This window comes from Microcaecilia unicolor, chromosome 5, assembly GCF_901765095.1.
Source record: "Microcaecilia unicolor chromosome 5, aMicUni1.1, whole genome shotgun sequence".
Classification (NCBI taxonomy): Eukaryota; Metazoa; Chordata; class Amphibia; order Gymnophiona; family Siphonopidae; genus Microcaecilia; species Microcaecilia unicolor.
Window position 1 is genome coordinate 203616676 of NC_044035.1, and position 23648 is coordinate 203640323.

Below are 23648 nucleotides of genomic sequence, written 5' to 3' on the forward strand. Positions count from 1 at the left end.
TCTACTTAGATTTCAGCAAAGCTTTTAACACGGTTCCCCACAGGAGGCTCTTAAATAAACTGGATGGGCTGAAGATAGGACTCGAAGTGGTGAACTGGATTAGGAACTGGTTGACGGACAGACGCCAGAGGGTGGTGGTGAATGGAATTTGCTCGGAGGAGGGAAAGGTGAGTAGTGGAGTGCCTCAGGGATCGGTGCTGGGGCCGATTCTGTTCAATATATTTGTGAGTGACATTGCCAAAGAGTTAGAAGGTAAAGTTTGCCTATTTGTGGATGATACTAAGATCTGTAACAGAGTAGACACCCGGGAGGGAGTGGAAAACATGAAAAAGGATCTGAGGAAGCTAGAAGAATGGTCGAGGTTTGGCAATTAAAATTCAATGCGAAGAAATGCAAAGTGATGCAGTTAGGGAATAGAAATCCACGGGAGATGTATGTGTTAGGCGGGGAGAGTCTGATAGGTACGGACAGAGAGACGGATCTTAGGGAGATAGTATCTGAGGATTTGAAGGCGACGAAACAGTGTGACAAGGCGGTGGCCGTAGCTAGAAGGTTGTTAGGCTATATAGAGAGTGGTGTTACCAGCAGAAGAAAGGGGGCGTTGATGCCCCTGTATAAGTCGTTGGTGAGGCCCCACCTAGAGTATTGTGTTCAGTTTTGGAGGCCGTATCTTGTTAAGGATGTAAAAAGAATTGAAGCGGTGCAAAGAAAAGCTACGAGAATGGTATGGGATTTGCGTTACAAGACGTACAGTGGTGGAAATAAGTATTTGATCCCTTGCTGATTTTGTAAGTTTGCCCACTGACAAAGACATGAGCAGCCCATAATTGAAGGGTAGGTTATTGGTAACAGTGAGAGATAGCACATCACAAATTAAATCCGGAAAATCACATTGTGGAAAGTATATGAATTTATTTGCATTCTGCAGAGGGAAATAAGTATTTAATCCCTCTGGCAAACAAGACCTAATACTTGGTGGCAAAACCCTTGTTGGCAAGCACAGCGGTCAGACGTCTTCTGTAGTTGATGATGAGGTTTGCACACATGTCAGGAGGAATTTTGGTCCACTCCTCTTTGCAGATCATCTCTAAATCATTAAGAGTTCTGGGCTGTCGCTTGGCAACTCGCAGCTTCAGCTCCCTCCATAAGTTTTCAATGGGATTAAGGTCTGGTGACTGGCTAGGCCACTCCATGACCCTAATGTGCTTCTTCCTGAGCCACTCCTTTGTTGCCTTGGGTTTTGGGTCATTGTCGTGCTGGAAGACCCAGCCACGACCCATTTTTAAGGCCCTGGCGGAGGGAAGGAGGTTGTCACTCAGAATTGTACGGTACATGGCCCCATCCATTCTCCCATTGATGCGGTGAAGTAGTCCTGTGCCCTTAGCAGAGAAACACCCCCAAAACATAACATTTCCACCTCCATGCTTGACAGTGGGGACGGTGTTCTTTGGGTCATAGGCAGCATTTCTCTTCCTCCAAACACGGCGAGTTGAGTTCATGCCAAAGAGCTCAATTTTTGTCTCATCTGACCACGCACCTTCTCCCAATCACTCTCGGCATCATCCAGGTGTTCACTGGCAAACTTCAGACGGGCCGTCACATGTGCCTTCCGGAGCAGGGGGACCTTGCGGGCACTGCAGGATTGCAATCCGTTATGTCGTAATGTGTTACCAATGGTTTTCGTGGTGACAGTGGTCCCAGCTGCCTTGAGATCATTGACAAGTTCCCCCCTTGTAGTTGTAGGCTGATTTCTAACCTTCCTCATGATCAAGGATACCCCACGAGGTGAGATTTTGCGTGGAGCCCCAGATCTTTGTCGATTGACAGTCATTTTGTACTTCTTCCATTTTCTTACTATGGCACCAACAGTTGTCTCCTTCTCGCCCAGCGTCTTACTGATGGTTTTGTAGCCCATTCCAGCCTTGTGCAGGTGTATGATCTTGTCCCTGACATCCTTAGACAGCTCCTTGCTCTTGGCCATTTTGTAGAGGTTAGAGTCTGACTGATTCACTGAGTCTGTGGACAGGTGTCTTTCATACAGGTGACCATTGCCGACAGCTGTCTGTCATGCAGGTAACGAGTTGATTTGGAGCATCTACCTGGTCTGTAGGGGCCAGATCTCTTACTGGTTGGTGGGGGATCAAATACTTATTTCCCTCTGCAGAATGCAAATAAATTCATATACTTTCCACAATGTGATTTTCCGGATTTAATTTGTGATGTGCTATCTCTCACTGTTACCAATAACCTACCCTTCAATTATGGGCTGCTCATGTCTTTGTCAGTGGGCAAACTTACAAAATCAGCAAGGGATCAAATACTTATTTCCACCACTGTATGAGGATAGACTTGCTGAATTAAACATGTATATTCTGGAGGAAAGGAGAAACAGGGGTGATATGATACAGACGTTCAAATATTTGAAAGGTATTAATCCGCAAACGAACCTTTTTCGGAGATGGGAAGGTGGTAGAACGAGAGGACATGAAATGAGATTGAAGGGGGGCAGACTCAAGAAAAATGTTAGGAAGTATTTTTTCACGGAGAGAGTAGTGGATGCTTGGAATGCTCTCTCGTAGGAGGTGGTGGAAATAAAAACGGTAACGGAATTCAAACATGTGTGGGATAAGCATAAAGGAATCCTGTGCAGAAGGAATGGATCCTCAGGAGCTTAGTCAAGATCGGGAGGCGGGGCTGGTGGTTGGGAGGCGGGGATAGTGCTGGGCAGACTTATATGGTCTGTGCCAGAGCCGGTGGTGGGAAGCGGGACTGGTGGTTGGGAGACAGGGATAGTGCTGGGCAGACTTATACGGTCTGTGCCAGAGCCGGTGGTTGGGAGGCAGGGATAGTGCTGGGCAGACTTATATGGTCTGTGCCAGAGCCGGTGGTGGGAAGCGGGACTGGTGGTTGGGAGACAGGGATAGTGCTGGGCAGACTTATACGGTCTGTGCCAGAGCCGGTGGTTGGGAGGCAGGGATAGTGCTGGGCAGACTTATACGGTCTGTGCCAGAGGCGGGGATAGTGCTGGGTAGACTTATACGGTCTGTGTCAGAGCCGGTGGTTGGGAGGCGGGGCTGGTGGTTTTGAGGCGGGGATAGTGCTGGGCAGACTTATACGGTCTGTGCGCTGAAGAACACAGGTACAAATCAAAGTAGGGTATACACAAAAAGTAGCACATATGAGTTATCTTGTTGGGCAGACTGGATGGACCGTGCAGGTCTTTTTCTGCCGTCATCTACTATTTTATTATGTTACTATGAGGTTGTAGGGGGGCAGAGCCAGGAGTAATGTCAGGAAGTATTTTTTCACAGAAAAGGTGAGCCCATACGCCAAGCCCCCTCCCTGCCCATCTTCAAGTCTTTGCTTAAAACCCACCTCTTCAATGCTGCATTCGGCACCTAACTCCTACCGTTCAGTAAATCCAGACGGCCCCAATTTGACTGCCCCTATCGGACTGACCGTTCACTTGTCTTTTAGATTGTAAGCTCTTTGAGCAGGGACTGTCCTTCTATGTTAAATTGTACAGCGCTGTGTAACCCTAGTAGCGCTTTAGAAATGTTAAGTAGTAGTAGTAGTAGATATGTGGAATGCCCTCCCACAGAAGGTGGTGGAGATGAAAATGGTAATAGAATTCAAACGTGTGGGATAAACACAAAGGAATCCTGTTTAGAAGGGATGGATCTACGGAAGCTTAGCGGAGATTGGTTGGCAACGCTGGTAATTGGAAAGTAAAACCAGTGCTGGGCGGACCTTTTGTTTTTGTTACATTTGTAACCCACGCTTTCCCACTCATGGCAGACTCAATGCAGCTTACATGGGGCAATGGAGGGTTAAGTGACTTGCCCAGAGTCACAAGGAGCTGCCTGTGCCTGAAGTGGGAATTGAACTCAGTTCCCCAGGACCAAAGTCCACCACCCTAACCACTAGGCCACTCCTCCACTCTTTATGATCTGCGCCTTGATCTTTGCTGAATAGTGTAAATTTTAAGGGGCTTCGACGTTAGCTTCAGAACTTTTAGTACAGGAACAGTGCTAGGCAGACTTTTACAGTCTTGGCCCTGAAAACGGCAGAAACAAATCAAGTTCAGGTATATATATAAAGTATCACATGACATGTAAAATGAGTTTATCTTGTTGGGCAGACTGGATGGACTGTTCAGGTCTTTATCTGCCGTTATTTACTATATTACTATGTATTTTCAAATGTAAGCCACATTGTACCTGAGTTTGCTTGGGATAATGTATGATATAAATGTAAAAAAAAAATCATTTATCCTCCACCTTTTAAGACACTGCCTATCCAGCTGGATGGTGATGGCACAAGGAAAGCAAGTTTGGTCCAGTGAAGACTAACTCATAATAACCTGTTCCTTAACTGGGTTCTAGTATGGTAATATTGACAATGTGACCATACCATGCCTCTGTGTTTTTGTTCCACTAATAAGTTAAATGATTAATTGGCTTTCTTGAATGGATTATATAACCTTTGGATGTACAACAAGAAACAAAAACATGTACAGCTGCAAAACAACCTTTTAGGGTGGGTAGTTCAGAATGAGCTCCTTTTATTATTGACCAGATAGAGAAAAGAGTTTTCAGTTTTGGCACTGTATAAGTCATCACAAGAACAAAATATCAGAAAAACAGTGGACTGCATTAGAGGCTTATAGCCCATTTAGAAAGAGATCTGAATGAAACAAAATATTTATTTTGATTTACAAAACTACTTGTCCTTGAAACATGCTCAAAACATTTCTGTATCTAAAATGTAAACTTCTACAAAACAGATGAAATGTGATTCCATGTACCCCAATGAATGGAGAGCAGGGCCAGTCTTAGGCAGAGGCGACCAAGGCGGCCGCATAGGGCCCCGCGCTTAGGGGGGACCTGCGCGGCGCGCCTCAACTCTGCCTCACTCCGACCAACCCCTGCTCGGACAACCGCATCATGATCCCGCTCAGCCGCCGCCACTCCGCTCCCGCCACGTTGCGGCACGGTGCCCACCCCCGCTGAGCCCGCTGTCAGCAGCCTCCCTGGACCCCGACAGTTGCACCGACGGCCCCGACAGACAGTTGCAGCGCCAGTGCGACGGCCCCGGCTTCCGACAGAGAGTTGCAGCGATGGCTCACCCCAACGTTTCACTTCCTGCTCAGTGTCCCGCCTTCTAATGAGGTATTTCCTGTTTGGCGGGCGGGAGTCACTGAGCGGGAAAGCTGCCTGGAGCCTGGTCGGAGGTGAGCCGGTGTGCGAGTGAGTGCGACTTAAAAATAAATAAAGACAGTCAAGTGGAGCTCGAGCTGGAGCAAATTTGTGCCACTGCCATTCAAAGGCAAGCCAGGTATGATGATAGCTTTTCTTATAAGGAAGAAGGAAGTTTTAAACCCCTTTTGTGCCATTTTAAAGGTAAATACTATTGCAGTAGTGTATTATTCTACTATCAGTGAAGTCAAAATTCAGTGTTTTATGAAGGGCAGTGACAGGAAAAGATCAAGAGGTTAGCTATAGTGGTGCGTGTATGTGAGGGGTGGGGACAGGGGCAAGTGGAGAGGGCTAGTAGTGTCAGACTTTACTGTTAATTTGCCCAAAGTTATTGAAAACCTAAAGAATCCCAAGTGGGCAGACTAAAAGTTGTCCATCTAAACGTACTTATCTTGCTAAGCTGGCCAGATCATGTGTATTTAGGAGAATTTGAGTTTCTAAAGCAAATAGCATTGTAGCCTCAAGAAAGAGGGGCATTTCTCTAAGCATGTTCAGCTTAGGAGAGGAAAAAAGCACATATAAAATCCATTTCCAAGGAACCTTTTTAAATTAAAAAAATAGGGGAATTTGAAAGTACTGGATCTTTTCTTAGTATTTTTCCTTTATTCTCCTTTGTTATGAGAATTGGAACTACTAATTGTAGTGGATTTGAACTGAATTTCTGGGGGGGGGGGGGGGGTCATGATAGCATTGTGCTTATTATTTCAATCAGTTTTTTTGTACAAGTTGTACAAATTTAGCTTCATTTGTCTTTATTTGAAATTTCATAAATAAACATTTTTCTAAAAATGGAATAATCTTATCAATGGGGTGGAGCTACGGTGGGGGCGGGACTATGGTGGTGGTGGGGCTAAGATGGGGCCCCACCAAATTGGTCTGCACAGGGCCCCGCACTTGCTAAGACCGACCCTGAAGGAGAGCTTATTGTTGCTTCCATTTAATTTCAATGTATTTCATCTTTATAACACCAGGCTTCCCAAGGCAGATTACAACAACAGTTCAGATGAACCCATCAGGAAACAGAATATCCTCACTGAAATTTGGCATCTGTATTGTATGGAACAGTGTAGAAAAATGAGCACAAAATACAGAGTTTATAACTGTTGTTTTTACCAGCTACAATAATTTTTAAGCTGTTTTAGTGATATTCAATTTTTATTTTATGATATTTATATCTATATATGGGAAGATTTCAAATAAATTATAAAAATGTCAAGTAAAAAAAAAGAAAAAAAATCTTTTTTCCTCCACCTTTTAAGGCACTGCCTATCCAACTGGAACAGCATTTGAGTTTTTACAGATGGACCACACATAGGCAGTCCATTATTTCTAATAATCTTTACTGTTTTTTTTCAATAGCGTTTGCTATTGTTTTGGGTGAGCGAAAATGGTGGCAAGCTCCACCTACTGCTAGCAAGCTCTGCCTACTGACTTCAGCCCATATAATGGGCTAGATAGGCTCACCCTGTCTCCTGTTGTCAGTCTTACCTCCTTAGTGGGGGAAGAGGAGCTCCGCACAGGGTGTTTGCTGAGTAGTGGGGGAAGAGGAGCTCCGCACAGGGTCTTTGCTGAGAACCAGTGAGGTGGGTGAGATTGATGAAAAGATGAAGGAGTGAAGGATGGGGGAAAGTGTGAAGTGTCTGCTGTCAGGTAAGGAAAAGGACTGGCAGCAAATGACAGAATTTTACATGATAATGGGCCGATCAGGGTTGGGTCTCTGCCTGTATGTGCTCAACACTAGAAAAGAGACCAAGAGAGTTCAAGTTCTTGTGTATATTTCTGTGTCTCTGGTGAAGACAGTCTCATATAAATAAAGTTTCCCTTTGAAAATCTGGCTGGAATGAAGTTCAGTGGAGAGAAATTTTCAGCCCAAGTATTTACCTTGTTATAACTATTAAATTACTTTGGCAAATTCATTTGAACACTGGTCTAATGCTGTCTCCACTTTGCCTATATTCTTTCAGAAGCATCAGGAAAAGCTAAACTATATTTTATTTGGCTTTTTCATTTGTGAACCTTTTCTCACATGTAAAACTTTGTAAATTTATATCTTGCACACATTACCCAGAAATCTCACTCTTTCAGGCAGTCCATCCTTGGAATCTCGGGTTTATATCAGACAGTTGAGAATGAAAATGACTTGCTCAGCTTCCCTGGTTCTCAGCCCATTGCTCCAGAGCTGACAAGTTACCCAGCTCCAGGAGGGGACTTTTAGCCAGCCCTGTTTTTTAGTTTAATATCCCAAGTCAGTGTTGTTTTTCTATTCTCTGATACCATCAATTGAAATCAGCAATTTGGGTCCCATAATGCACCAAGATAGGGTTTGCAGAAATCCAGGACTGACTTAGGATTTCCCTGCTGGATATGGACAGTGCTTTTTTTGTAGGAAAAAAGGTGCCGGTACTCATTGTGGGCGGGGTCACCACATATGGCTCCACCTCTATTATAGCCACACCCACATTAGTCACACCCCTTATACCAGCCATGGTGCATATAAACAGACATCACTGAAAATATTATACTAGTATAGGAGAAAAAATAATGTGATTTTTTTTCATTATAAATAATTTCTGTAAGCTGTTACAGCTCCAGTATACCCAGTGCAAAATAAGACAAATTCCAAACACTAAAATGAAAATAAAATGATTTGTTGGGATCTGTAAATACACCTTTGATACAATGAAGATATTTTGAAAAAAAAAAAAAAGTTTTTTTTTTTCTACCTTTGTTGTCTGATGACTTTGTTTTTCTATCCACATTGGTCGCAGTCTCTGATTCTGCTGCTCTCTATCTGTTCTCTTAACTCCATTTCCAGGACTTCCTTTCCATTTATTTCTTTACTTTCCTCCTTTCTTCTTCATTTCTTGCCCTGCATCCATAAGTAAAAGCTGGGTCCTCCTCCATGGAACTGACTGGAGGACGTATAACGTGGATCCAGCCTATTTTGTCCATCCATGTGCAGTTTTTCTCCTCTCTTCCCTTTCCCTCATCTCCATCCATGTGCAGCTTCTTTTTCCTTTCCTTCCCTCCATCCATGTCCAGCACTTCTCCTCTCTCCTCCCTTCCATCCATGTCCAGCATTTCTCATCTCTCTTCCCTCCTCTGTATCCATATAAAGCAATAATTCTCTCTCCCCTCTCCTCCATCCAAGTCAGCATTTCTCCTCTCTCCTAGCCAACTCCTCCATCCATCCAAGTCCAGCAATTCTCCTCTATCTCCTGCTCTCCTCTCCATCCATTTCTAGCATTTCTCCTCTCTCCCCTGCTCTCCCCTCTCATCCATGTCCAGCAATTCTCTCTTCCCTGTCCTCCCCCCCTGTCCACTTCCTGTTTCCGCATAGGCGGGACTTGCAGAGGGAAGCTATGACACTGCCAGCCAATCGCTGCCTGCACCGTTCGCTTCTGAGTCTGACGCTGGCTGGCAGGCAGTGAAGGAAGACGGCTGGGGGATGAAGAATCGCTGGATATGGGGGAGGTGAGGGCAGGGGAGAGACGGAGAATCACTTCACATCGATGGGAGGGCAGGGGAGAGGCGGAGAATCGCTGGATATCATGGGAGGGGAGGACAGGAGGAGAGAAAGGTGTCGGTACGCCGTACCGTTGCGTACCGGCACAAAAAAAGCACTGGATCTGGGTAACTTGGCAGCTCTCTATCTGTACCCATTAGGGGCCAGATTCTATATATGGTGCCTAAAAAAATCCACAAGGTAAACATTTCCACCTAAATGTATTCTATAAGTGTCGCCTAGGTTTTATGCAGACTGCGGGTCAGCAAATTGTGCAGCAAAGAAGGCTGTAGTACCTCGGTAAATGATTCACATACACAGGCTCCTGATGAAGCTGAAATTAGTGAAACGGATGGCTCTTTAGAGCTTTGTGAGCCTTACTACAGATAAGTGTATTGCTTTGCATGAACAGTGAATCACAAATGAATAGTTGATTTGGTAAACTTTGAAATTAAAAGGGACAATATGAAAGAGTGAGATCTTATTATAAAAGGGGGGGGGGGTCTTATTGTGATACTTTTTAATGTGCCTAGTTTGGGGCCATTAAAGCCACTGAGGTCTTTTCCACGATAAAAAAATCATAATTAATAATTAATCATAGTGGGTACATTGGGATTTAGTTAGAGGTCAGGTTATATTATGAAAGACAGTATAGCAAAACCATGAATAACTAAATAAACTATTTGCTCAATGCAGATCAATATATTTTCATAACAATACTGTAATATTGTCTACATTTATATAATATGTAACAGGAGATTCCAGTAGCTATGAGCCATTATCTTTCAGTAGGCTGACAGTTCTTTTATAGATTTTGTTTTGTTATAATTGTCACAGAGTTCACCATGATACTTTCTCTGGCTATCCATCTGCCTTCATCTTCATGGTAAACGAATGATCTTTACATACTGCACTTTATAAGGTGTACAAATCTAGAACTGTTGTGTAAGCAGATGTTTTAAACCACATGTTTTATTCCTAACCCTGTACATTATGATGGTAATTCTATAAGTGGGTGCCTCATTATAGACACCTTGATACTGCACAGTGAAAGCCTATTCTGGACACCCAGATATAAAATGCAACTATAACCTGATATTGGCATGCCTTACAGGTGCCTAAATATGACAAGGATACTCATAACTTTCAGCCCCACTCATGCCCCTCCCATATGTATGGCCTGCTTGCATTTTGTGCGCTATAGCTAACTTACATGCGTCCTTATAGAAGAGGGCTTGGGGGGTGCTGATGCATGTAAGTTCTAATTTGTTTAGCATATATGCACGCAAAGGGAAGATTAACCACAGGCGCCTAACTATAGAATTGCCCTTCATGTACTTTGTAAATTAATAAACCTTTCAAACATTGTAAAAAAAAAAAAAAAGATGCTTAGAGCTAGGCACAAAAGGGTACATTTTCAGTGTGGTCCCTAATTGGCAACACATGTGCATACTTCCCAGCATGCTAAATGCAACCAATTTTTAAACTCAGTACCATAAATTGTATATTGGCTTGTTCTTAAGCTAAAATTACTTGCATATCTTTTTTTTTGTATAAAGTACAAACATTAGCAGCATGCCTAGTTTGTAGGTAGATTTATAAAAATTAAGTATATGTATATAGCTTTCAACTACCACGCTCCCTTCCAAAATGCTTCTCTTACATGCATCCAAAAGTATGTATGCCATGCCATGAAAATTTACCCCAGGGTGCATTTACATTGCTGGGTGTTTTTCTTGAGTGCTGTACAGGATAAGACCAAACTCCCAGCTTCATAGATTTCATAGTGCATCATCTTTCTAAACTTTGTTTCACAAACAGGGACCTGCTTCTTTTTCAGGGCACCCTTGATGCCTCTCAGCTGTTTCCTTGGTAATGTGTATACAGAATGTATTGATGTTTTGAGAGATGAATCCGGACCCTCAGGTCTAAGGCTCCGCTTACTCACTGCAGGTATTACTGGGCATGGATGGAAAGGGTAACAGGTTGAATCATTCTTACATAAAGAGAAATGTTGGGTTCTCTAATGGTTACAGATCTTTACAGGTATCCAAGGTAAATGTATTTTATGTTAGCTTTTTAACCTCTATAAGTTTACATCAATTAGTACACCAAGCTTGAAGCAGTGGGACAGGCTTTCCTCATTATAGGAACTATGGTTTAATGATCTTTCAGTAGGGGAAAGTTCTCATTTCAAATCATCACTTTTGACAAAAACATGAATTTTAAAATTATGTCAATTTATTCTTTACAAGAAAAAAAGAGGCACCAAATAGTCTGTTCAGATACAAGTATAAAAAGGCAGATCAAATAAATAATAGAAAATAAAATAAAAGAGAAGGTGTTTATTAAAACAGTTACCTGACGTGGCCATGGTTCGCCCTCAGGCTGTGTCAGGGGTAAAAACTACAAAATAAAAACACGCATAAAAACTCTCATAAACAGTAATTAACAATAATTAAAAACAATGCAATATAAGACTCAAAGTTGGAAAACATCAAAATTAAAATAAGATAAAATTTACAATTTTGTAAACTTAATACTCACAGGAAACAAGTGATTTCAATATGATTTAGTGTATATGGAGAAACGAAGATATACAGATCACTGCCATTATCCATGTGAATGTGGTTCCATATTACCCAATCTATAACCATCTTAATTCAATGTGATGGTAATGTGAAAATGATCAAATAAATTTATTTATTTATTGCATTTGTATCCCACATTTTCCCATCTATTTGCAGGCTCAATGTGGCTTACAATGCTCCATTATGGCTTTCGCCATTCCAGAGTTGAAGAAAACAATTGGTGTTTCATAAAGATCATGGATAACATATTAGAATTAAGTAAACAGATATAGGAAGAAAACGGTTCAACATTTACGGTAAAGTGATAATGTGTTACATTTACAGTTCTTGATCGTTGTGGTGTGCTTTGTTAAAGAGATAGGTCTTCAGAGATTCGTAAATTGTTTTTACGTTAAGCGGTAATGCATTCTATAACTGCGTACATATGTAGGGAAAGCTGGACGCATATGTTAGTCTGTATTTTAGACCTTTACAGCTAGGGAAGTGAAGATTAAGGAATGTGCGATGATCTTTTAGCGTTCCTGGGTGGCAAGTCGACCAGGTGAAACATGTAGGTTGGGGCTTCTCCGTGAATGATTTTGTGAACTAGTGTGCATATCTTGAACGCGATGCATTCTTTTAATGGAAGCCAGTGTAACTTTTCTGTTAGGGGTTTTGCACTTTCGTATTTTGTTTTTCCAAATATGAGTCTGGCTGCAGTGTTCTGAGCTGTTTGTAGTTTCTTGATAATTTGTTCTTTACAACCAGCATAAAGTGCATTGCAATAATCTAGTTGGCTTAGCACCATTGACTGTACCAGATTGTAAAAGATGGTCCTTGGGAAGAAAGGTCTTACTCTTTTAAGTTTCCACATCGAATGGAACATCTTCTTGGTTGTATTTTTCACATGACTTTCAAGTGTAAGATTTCTATCAATGGTAACTCCGAGAATTTTCAGAGTGTCTGAAACGGGAAGGGAGAAGTTTGGTGTGGTTATGGTGGAGAATTTGCTTGTGTTGTGTTGTGAAGTAAGTATGAGACATTGTGTTTTTTCGGCATTAAGTTTCAACTAAAATGCATCAGTCCATGAATGCATGATTTGGAAGCTTTGGTTGATGTCATTGGTGATTTCCTTTAAATCATGCTTGAACGGGATGTAGATCGTGACGTCATCTGCGTATATGTGTGGGTTGAGGTTTTGATTGGATAGTAACCTGGCCAAGGGTGTCATCCTTAGGTTGAAGAGGGTCGGCGGGAGGGGGGATCCTTGAGGGACTCCACATTCAGGTATCCATGGGGTTGATATAGTCGAGTTAGATATAACTTGGTATGATCTTGTGGTCAAGAAGTCTCTAAACCAGCTGAGAACATTACCTCCAACTCCGAAGTATTCTAGGATGTGTAATAATATTCCATGGTCGACCATGTCAAAAGCACTGGACATGTCGAATTCAACATTAAGGAATCTTTCACGTGCTCATCTTCCAATGTGGTATATATCATTCAGTGCAAAAAATGCAACGAAGGCTGCTACATTGGAGAAACCAGTCAGATGCTAAAGAAGAGATTTAATTTACATAGACACCATATGAAAAATGCCAGTACGAATAAAGATGTCACGCCTGTGGGGCAGCACTTTACAAAACCAGAACACTGTACCAGTGACTTCATGGTAAGAATCTTAAAAGGGAACTTTAAAACACTACAGGAACGTAAGACCTTTGAAGTCAGAATGATTAAATATTTTGACACCCACCAAATAGGACTTAACAAAGATCTGGGTTTTCTAGCACATTATAAACCATAAAATTGTACTGCTTTGTCACCCTCCTGTCTGCATGCATATCTCCCTCTTCCTGTCTCTCACCTATCCACCCCCATCCTGTTAGATTGTCACTGGAATGCTTTGATGTTTCACTTATATATATTGTCATCTACCAACATTTGCTTATTTCCTATCTGACGAAGAAGGGCAACCTTCAAAAGCTAATCAAGAAATGTATTAAGTTATGTCCAATAAAAAAGGTATCATCTTATTTTCTTTCCAATGTTTTATTTTGTTTTCTCTCTATTGATTACCTTTAAAAGTGGACTAACATGGCTATCACACCTCTCTACTCAAGGATAAATTACTTATTGCTAACAATAGCTCCGCAAGTTCATTTTTCAGTTCTATCTGTACTCTGGAATCAATACCATCCGGTCCAGGAGATTTGCTACTCTTCAAGTTGTAGAACTGCCCCATTACATCCTCCAGGTTTATAGAGAATTCATTCAGTTTTTCTGACTCGTCAGCTTCGAATACCATTTCTGGCACCGGTATCTCTCCCAAATCTTCCTCGCTGAAGACTGAAGCAAAGAATTCACTTAATCTCTCTGCTGTTGGCTTTGTGTTCCCTGATCGCCCCTTTTACCCCTCCGTCATCTAGCGGTGCAACCAATTCTTTTGCCGGCTTCCTGCTACCTGAAAACATTTTTACTATGTGTTTTTGCCTCCAATGCAATCTTTTTTTTTCGAAGTCCCTCTTAGCCTTCCTTATCAGCGCTTTGCATTTGACTTGACATTCCTTATGCTGTTTCTTATTATTTTCAGTCGGTTCCTTCTTCCATTTTCTGAAGGATTTTCTTTTAGGTCTAATAGCTTTCTTCACCTCACTTTTTAACCATGCCGGCTGTCGTTTGGTCTTCCGTCCTCCTTTTTGAATACGTGGAATATATTTGGTCTGGGCTTCCAGGATGGTGTTTTTGAACAGCATCCACGCCTGGTGTTAATTTTTGACCCTCGCAGTCGCTCCTCTTAAGTTTTTTTTTTCACTGTTCTCATTTTATCATAGTCTCCTTTTTTAAAGTTAAATGCTAACGTATTTGATTTCCTATGTATACTTAAAAGCTAATATCAAATCCGGTCATATTATGATCACTGTTATCAAGCGGCCCCAGCACCATTACCTCCCGCACCAGATCATGCGCTCCACTAAGGACTTGGTCTAGAATTTTTCCTTCTCTTGTCGGCTCCTGTACCAGCAGCTCCATAAAGCAGTCCATGATTTCGTCAAGGAATTTTACCTCTCTAGCATGCCCTGATGTTACATTTACCCAGTCAATATCAGGGTAATTTAAATCACCCATTATTATTGTGTTGCCCAGTTTTTTGTGTCCCTAATTTCCTTTATTATTTCTACATATGTCTGTTCATCTTGGCTTTGCGGACAATAGTGCACTCCTTTCACTATCCTTTTCCTCTTTACACATGGAATTTCAATCCGTATGCCATATTAATCTTAACTTTTAAATTTTACGATTTATTTTTATATATTCCACTTGCCAGATCTTTATTATGTGTCATTATGTAGCGCCATTTATTAATACTGATGTAAAGATGCCAAGATCTGTGCGTTCCAATCAGTAGTTGTTTGTGTTCCAAATTTAAATTTGTGTGTAAGTGACGTTATTACGTTGCACCGCCCATAGTGACGTTAAAATACTAAGATGTATGCAGTCCGATCAACAAATCCTCAATCAAAACATAGAATCAGCTGATGTATTTTACTCATCCGTGGCAGTTAAAGGGACAGTCAAGTTAACACAAAAAAGAGCTTAAACATCTTAATTCAAAATAAATAACACAGAAGTCACTAGTTTTAACCAAGCAAAATGAGATCCATGATGCTATATATCAAAATATATTCATAAAAAAACAGAATAATAACTTTCTTGATTTAAACCCAAAGGTAATAAACTTCTATTCAGCCTGCAATAATAATGTTGTACGCCACTTTGAGCCTGCCCATGGTTAGGAATATTGTGGGATATAAATGCTATAAATAAATAAAAAATACATAAATGTTAACATCTCCTCCTCTCTAATATGACTCAATTTTCAATAGTACTATGAACCTTAATTCTTTAAAAGTGTGGTTAAGTTCGCTCATATGCTCCACTAGTGGTTTATCCATTACTTTCCTTTTTATAGCACTTTTATGCTCTATAATACATTTAAGTGCTCGTATTGTTTTGCAAATGTTTACAAGTCCTTATTCTTCTGTAAAATTCATGTATTGTACTTCTCTTCTTTTATAATTCATGTAAGCCACATTGTGCCTGCATTTGTGGGAAAATGTGGGGTAGAAATGAACCATAGATAAATAAATCACTTGTGGAGTTTCACAATTTGAGTATTGTTTCAACTCAAACTTCTCTCCTATTTTTGGATGTTCAAAGTATTTTGCTTTCAAATTCACAGAGCAAACTGAACATTGTAAACATGGGTAATGTCCTCATGTTAAATCCTTCTTAATAGGTATTGGAAGTGCTGATGGTTCTAAAAAGTTTTTCAAGTTTTTATTCCTTTAAAAAGCTATCAATAATTCACTGTCTGAAAAACATGGTATATTAGCCAATATTTCCTTAGTATTTTAATAATATCAGATGATAAATGGTCATAATATAGAGTACAGACAACTCTATTACCATTTTTATTATTTCTTGTTTGTAGAAGGTTTTTTTCTCTGCTGTTGTGCCGCTGTTAACATACCTTCTTTAATATGTTTAATGGGATATCCTCTTTGTGTGAATCTCGTGGCCATCATTTGTGTTTGTTTCTTACATTCCTGATCATCTGAACATAACTTCTTAACTCTACGGAACTGACTAAAAGGAAGATTACATTTGAGAGCCTGCCTATGGCTACTATTATATTGTAATAATTTATTCCTGCCTGTAGTTTTACAATATAGTGTAGTAGTGAACTTTCCAGATCTAAAGTGAATCTTAATATTTAAAGCTAAATAAGATGTTTAAATTCAACCAATCATGGGACACGCTGTAATGCTGCTGATAAACAGATACGAGTATCTTAGAAGTGTGCAGAGTAAGTAATATCCCCTTTCTTTCTGAGGTATTGCATTATTTTCAATACCTAAAGTTAAAATAACACAGTTGAAAAATGAATCATTATGTGACAGTTTGAATTGTTAATCTATTTAATTTGTGTAATAACGCTGATAAATGCCTGATCGATTCTATCACTAGAGTGAGGATTTCATTGCAGGGGAGTGAATCGTTATATGACGATTCGAGCAGTTGATTTACTGTTTGTCTAACAATGCTGACAATTGCAGGATAATCACTATATGACGATTTGAGCTAATAATGCTGACAAATGCTCATCATTAGCTTGACTATATTTTGGATTCATATGAGCTTTTTTCAAAAAATTAAAAATTTCTACTGGATTTTTTGAAGTAGATGATCATTTTGTTTTAATGAAGGAATACTAGATTGTAACCAAGCATTGAGATACTGTTGCTTTCTGTTTTATGTGTTTTTATAAGTTAACTTTTAGGGGAATGCTTTGTAACAATCCCCTTTTAGGTATGTAAACACTTGATTTACTTCTTTTTAATTTATTTATGTGATCACTTTCACATTAGTACCACATTGAATTAAGACGGTTATAGATTGGATAACATGGGACCACGATTCACATGGATAACGGCACTGATCTATATATCTTCTTTTCTCTACATACACTGAATCATATTGAAATCACTTGTTTCTGTCACGACTGTGGTTGTGACTGTCAGCAATCGTTGCCTAGGTTTGGTCCCGAGTCCAGTTCACAGAGGCAGTGGGTTCCCAAAGAATACACAATCCACACGAGTTTGGAAATATATAGAAAGTATATTGTATTTGCATATAAATATAGGCTCACAGTACTTAGTGCAGGTAAATGGTACAAGGCTGTAGACGGGAATCAATGAGAGAAAGAAAGGATGGGGGAGTTTGTTCAGAGGAAGAGAGAAGCCTAGGGGTGGTGCTGACAGAGGTATGTGTGTAGAGAGAAAGGAAGAGAGAGAAGGGCCTAAGAAAGCAAAGCCATGTTATCTGGGAGAGAAAGCTTTGGGGAAGAAAGAGGGGCCAGAACCGGAGCTCTGGTAGCTGGAGATGGGTAGGTGCAGGGGGGAGAGAGAGAGAGAAGTAGTGCAAGCAGAGCCCTGTGCTCTACTGCAGAGAGAAAGACAGAGAGAAGTTCCTGAGCAGAGCCTTGAGCTTCTGCTTTATACTGTGATATCCCACTTCTCACTCAGGGTGACCTGGTTCTCAATATGCAAATCATATGCAGATTAGTGTGCTACCCCTTCTCACTCAGGGTGACCTGGTTTCCACTCAGCCAATTAAGCAGGTCTCACCAACTGCATATTTCTCAGGCAACTCTTTATTCCAGCCCATGGGCACACTTCTTCTAGCTAAACACTTTATGCTTCCATAGATCTTCACATTGAGCCTCCCCACACAGATACATGGGCTCAGTACTATACCAATACTTTGGGGACTCTCAACACCAGGCTTTGCAGCCTGCTTCTCTCAGAACTTTGGACACACAGTCCCCCCTTCTGAACCCACAATCCTAGACACACAGTCTCTTCATCTTCGGACACACAGTCCCTCTTTGAACACACAGTTCTAGACACACAGTCTTTTCTTCTTGGACACACAGCCCCTCTTTGAACACACACAGGGCCGTGCCAACACGGTAAGCGAGGTAAGCATGGCAGGGGGGCGCTTCCCTCTGGGGGGCGCCGCCGCACCATGCTCACCTCGCTCGCCCTCCCCCCAACATCCCTTTTCTTTTTTTTTCCTTTTTAAATGTACCTCCGTAGCGGTTCCGGCAGCGCAGCATCAGTGAAGGAGGCGGCGCTCCCGACGTCGCTAGCCTTCCCTTCGCTGTGATCCGCCTTCTTCTGACGTGGTTAATTAGCTACACCGGACCCAGCCCATAACCGCCTGCACCTGGGGACCTCCCAGGGCTCTCCCTGGTCCTAGCGACCTCCACCTTCTTCTACCGCCCTCTAGTGGCCTACACCGTATAGGACACCCTCTTACTTATCACAATACCTAATAAGAACAGAGCGGGAACAGGAGCAGAGAGAGATCAAAAACTTCTCTCCTTCCCAGTTATTTCCTTTACAAAACTCCAGATTACTTTCTGAAGTCAGGAAAGGTGAGCATTTTCACAGGTTTTCCTCTTTGAAGTTACTGGTCATGGAGCCTCTCTGTCTGGCTTCCTTTGTTCTTAGAGAGCCCTGCTCCCAAATAGGACAAATGGTATGTTAATCAGGAGTAATTAAGAAAACACAGGGATAGCAGGCATCTACTACTACTACTGTTTAGCATTTCTATAGCGCTACAAGGCGTACACAGCGCGGCACAAACATAGAAGAAAGACAGTCCCTGCTCAATTAATGTGTACAGGAAGGAAGAGAGGAGGGTAGGTGGAGGCGAGTGGTTATAAGTGGTTACGAGTCAAAAGCAATGTTATAGAGGTGGGCTTTCAGTCTAGATTTAAAGGTGGCCAAGGATGGGGCAAGACGTAGGGGCTCACGAAGTTTTTATTTTATTTTATTTTTGTTACATTTGTACCCCGCGCTTTCCCACTCATGGCAGGCTCAATGCGGAAGGCAATGGAGGGTTAAGTGACTTGCCCAGAGTCACAAGGAGCTGCCTGTGCCGGGAACCAAATTCAGTTCCTCAGTTCCCCAAGACCAAAGTCCACCACCCTAACCACTAGGCCACTCCTCCACTAGTTTATTCCAGGCGTAGGGTGCAGCGAGACAGAAGGCGCAAAGTCTGGAGTTGGCAGTAGTGGAGAAGGGAACAGATAAGAAGGATTTATCCATGGAGCGGAGTGCACGGGAAGGGGTGTAGGGAAGGACAAGTGTGGAGAGATACTGGGGAGCAGCAGAGTGAGTAGAAGAAGTTTGAACAGGATGCGAAACGGATAGGGAGCCAGTGAAGCGACTTGAGGAGAGGGGTAGTTATGAGTAAAGCGACCCTGGTGGAAGACGAGACAGGCAGCAGAGTTTTGAACCGATTAGAGAGGGGAGAGGTGACTACGTGGAAGGCCAGCAAGAAGCAGATTGCAGTAGTCTAAACGAGAGGTGACAAGGGTGTGAATGAGGGTTTTGGTAGAGTGCTCAGAAAGAAAGGGGCGGATTTTACGGATATTGTAAAGAAAGAAACGACAGGTCTTGGCGATCTGCTGGATATGAACAGAGAAGGAGAGAGAAGAGTCAAAGATGACCCCCAAGGTTTTCGAGCTGAGGAGATAGGGAGAATGAGAGAGCCATCAACAGAAATAGAAAACGGGGGGAGTGGGGAGGTGGGTTTGGGGGGAAAAATGAGAAGCTCGGTTTTGGTCATGTTTAATTTCAGATGGCGTTGAGACATCCAGACAGCAATGTCACACAAGCACGCTGAAACTTTGGTTTGGATTCAAGGTGAGATATCAGGGGTAGAAAGGTAGATTTGGGAGTCATCAGCATAGAGATGGTAGGAAAAGCCATGGGATGAGATTAATGAACCAAGGGAAGAAGTGTAGATAGAAAAGAGGAGGGGACCAAGAACAGAACCCTGATGTACGCTGACAGGCAGAGGGATAGAAGTAGAAGAGGATCCACCAGAGTGAACACTAAAGGTGCGGAGGGAGAGTTAGGAAGAGAACCAGGAAAGGACAGAGCCCTGGAATCCAAGTGAGGACAGGGTATCGAGAAGTATGCTATGATCGACAGTGTCAAAAGCAGCGGAAAGATCAAGAAGAATGAGGATGGAATAGAGACCTCTGGATTTAGCCAGTAATAGTCATTGGAGACTTTAGTAAGGGCAGTTTCAGTTGAGTGGAGAGGGCGAAAACCAGATTGTAGTGGGTCAAGAATAGCATGTGAGGACAGAAAATCAAGGCAGCGGCGGTGAACAGCACGCTCAAGTAATTTGGAGAGAAAGGGAAGGAGGGAGATGGGTCAGTAATTAGAGGGACAAGTAGGGTCGAGTGAAGGCTTCTTAAGGAGAGGTGTGACCACAACATGTTTAAAGGCAGCAGGGACAGTCGCAGTGGAAAGTGAGAGGTTGAGAATGTGACAGATAAAAGGAATAAGAGCAGGAGAGATGGCATTAAGAAGGTGGGTGGGAATAGGATCAGAGGAACAGGTGGTACATTTTGAGGAAGAAAGGAGAAGTGTAGTTTCCTCTATAGTAACTTCAGGAAAGGAGGAAAGGGAATGAGGGGGAGGAGAGAGAGGGGAACGGACTAGTGGAGGGAGAGGTGGCGAGGTAGAGAATGCAAGGTTTATCTTTTGAACCTTGTCGTGAAAGAATTCAGCAAGTGTCTGAGGAGATAATGAAGGGGGAGTTGGGGGAGGGGCAGCTTGAGGAGAGAGTTCAATGTGATGAAGAGAAGTCGAGGGTTAGAGCCAAGAGAGTTGGTCAGTTGGATATAATAATCCTGTTTGGCATGTAAAAGAGCAGATTGGAAGGAGGTCAGCATGAACTTAAAGTGTAAGAAATCAGCAAGGGCCCGAGATTTCTGCCAGAGGCGTTCGGCAGAGCGGGTACAGGAACGTAGGTAGCGGATATTAGAAGTCAGCCAAGGTTGGGGTTTTGTACGCCTTATAGGGCGGGTCATCAAAGGTGCAAGAGTGTCTAAGGCAGAGGATAGAGTATTGTTGTAAGAAGAAACAGCCTCGTTGACAGACATGGATGGTGCCACAGTAGAGAGGAGGGTTGAAACATGGGAGGATAGAGATGAAGGGTCAATATCGTGAAGATTCCTAGATAAATTAGATAAGATAGGACGGGACTGGGAGGGAGGAGATTTAAGTGTGAAAGTTATAAGATGGTGATCAGAGGCAAGGAAACTAGAGGGTGAACAGTTGGAGGAGAAGATGAGATCAAGACAGTGACCATTTTGATGAGTGGGGGAGGTGGAGCATAGTTGGAGATTAAAGGAGGATGTTAAAGCGAGTAACTTGGAAATATAAGAGTTGGAAGGATCATTAGCAGGAATATTAAAGTCACCAAGGATGAGAGAGGGGGAGGAAGGATCATGGAAAAAGGCAAGCCAGGCATCAAAGTCACTGAGAAAGGATGAAAGGGACTTATCAGGGGGACGATAAATGACCGTTATTCGAAGAGGCAGAGGAGAGAAAAGGCAGATAGAGTGGACTTCAAAGAAGGAAAAACAGTGAGATTGAGGTGGAAGAAGGGGTTGAAATCTGGAGGAGGGAGAGAGAAGTAGTCCAACACCGCCCCCGCGACCAGCAAGTTGAGATGTATGTGAAAAAAGATAACCGCCATGGCAGAGGGCTGCGACTGAAGCAGAGTCCCAGGGCAGAGCCAGGTTTCTGTTATGGCGAGCAGATGGAGGTGACGCGAGATAAAGAGGTCCTGGATATAGGGGAGTTTGTTACAGATAGAGCAGGCATTCCATAGGGCGCAAGAGAAGGGCAGAGAAGAGGAGGGGAGTAGAGGAATAGAGATGAGGTTAGAGAGGTCACGGTGAGATATGTAGAGTTGGGATAATAGTTGGCGAGGAGGGCCAGGATTGGGATTGATGTCACTGGCTGAGAGTAAGAGAAGGAGTAAAAGAGAGCGGAGGAGAGTAGGAGAGGTGTGGCCACGAAGGCGTCGAAGGTGAGAGGTATTTAGGTGGAATGGGGAAGGCAAAATGGAGGGAAGAAAGAGACGGAGTTTAAAAGCCAATAGGGTAGGAGAGAAGGTGAGGTGATGAAGTCGATGGATGGGTAGTGAATTCCTGTAGCGGAGAGAGGTAGAGGGTGAGGGAAAAGATTAGGAAGGGACAGGGCTAGGAAGAGAATGTGAATAGGGGCCATAAATGACTGAGGTACTTCAGCAACTGGGAAGAAGATTAGATGTAAAGATGATAATGCCCCGTGCGCCGTTAGGCGGGCGGCACCTAGAGCGGAGGCCCTGAGTGGATCGGAGTGGACTTAGGTGTCACCCCGCTGTAAGGATATGCAGATGAGCTGCAAGTCCTCCACAGCACCTTCTACTAACCTATAAATGTACTCACTCTGCTGCTCCCCAGTATCTCTCCACACTCGTCCTTCCCTACACCCCTTCCTGTGCACTCCGCTCCATGGAAAAATCCTTCTTATCTGTTCCCTTCTCCACTACTGCCAACTCCAGACTTCGCGCCTTCTGTCTCGCTGCACCCTACGCCTGGAATAAACTTCCTGAACCCCTACGTCTTGCCCCATCCTTGGCCACCTTTAAATCTAGACTGAAAGCCCACCTATTCAACATTGCTTTTGACTCGTAACCACTCGCCTCCACCTACCCTCCTCTCCTCCTTCCTGTACACATTAATTGATTTGATTACTTTTTTTTTTGTCTATTAGATTGTAAGCTCTTTGAGCAGGGACTGTCTTTCTTCTATGTTTGTGCAGCGCTGCGTACGCCTTGCAGCACTATAGAAATGCTAAATAGTAGTAGTAGCACCTGAAAGGCAGCCGGTGGTAAACCAGGGCACCTCTCAGCTGAGGAAAGGCTTACCAGGGGTTTGGCCGAAGCCAGCATTCCTCCCCCTGAGGGAGGGAGGGGGTTATCAGAAGTCAGAAGCTGGTTTAATATTAATCTAAGTATGTCAAGAGGATATCCAGCAATCCTGACAGTGACTCCACTTTCGGACTCATCTTGTCTTCCGGTGGTCAGCTTCAGAGGCAGTCTGTTTTTTTTCTTGCATTGTTGCGTCTGCTACCACTTCTGTGTTTCAAGCCTCACTTTGGTGTTCACTGTGTTTCAAGCTTCTTTCCTGTAGTCATGTCATCATCAGTGAAGGCCTTCATAAGGAAGGTGACGACATTCATTCAGGGCCTTTGTATCGCCAAAGGTTTCCAGGTTTGTCGGTGTGCTTGTGTAGCACTTCTGCCTAGTTTCCTTGCCTGTGTGCCAGTGTGGGCACTTCTGCCTAGTTTACTACTACTACTACTATTTAGCATTTCTATAGCGCTACAAAGCGTATGCAGCGCTGCACAAACATAAAAGAAAGTTTCTTTTGTTTCTGTCCCTGTGTGGAACTTCATATCTGTTTGTCTGTGTACTAGTGTTAGCACTTCTGTCTTGGTTACTATTTGTTCTGTTCTTTGATTCTGAGTGGCTGTGTGGCACAACCTTGCTCTTCTGTGTGGCACAGCCTTGCTCTTCTGTGTGGCTTCCCTCTACCCTTGTGGCCGTGTGGTCCCACCTTGTGTTCTGCCTAGTTTGTCTTGCTTAGAGTTCTGCCTAGTCTGCCTTGCCTAGTGTTCTCCCTAGCTTGCCTTGCCTTGTTCTCTGCCTTGTCTGTCTTGCCTAGAGTTCTGCCTAGTCTGCCTTGCCTAGTGTTCTGCCTAGTCTGCCTTGCCTAGTGTTCTCCCTAGTTTGCCTTGCCTTGCACTGTGCCTTGCCTGCCTTGCCTAGAGTTCTGCCTAGTGTAAATAATTTAGGGTGATATTTGTTCCTTCCAGTGCAGTGGACTTGCCA

The 23648-nt window shown here is 42.9% G+C and overlaps 1 protein-coding gene across 4 annotated transcripts in view; it reads left to right on the forward strand.

The window, feature by feature from the left end:
• C5H16orf70 (chromosome 5 C16orf70 homolog) overlaps positions 1-23648 on the forward strand; it is a 1028424-nt gene that overhangs the window by 476561 nt on the left and 528215 nt on the right. For all 4 annotated transcript variants that reach the window (XM_030203715.1, XM_030203714.1, XM_030203713.1 and 1 more), the window contains one exon: positions 10604-10716. In XM_030203715.1, coding sequence (XP_030059575.1) covers positions 10604-10716 — 113 coding nt within the window. The remainder of the gene's footprint in view (positions 1-10603; positions 10717-23648) is intronic.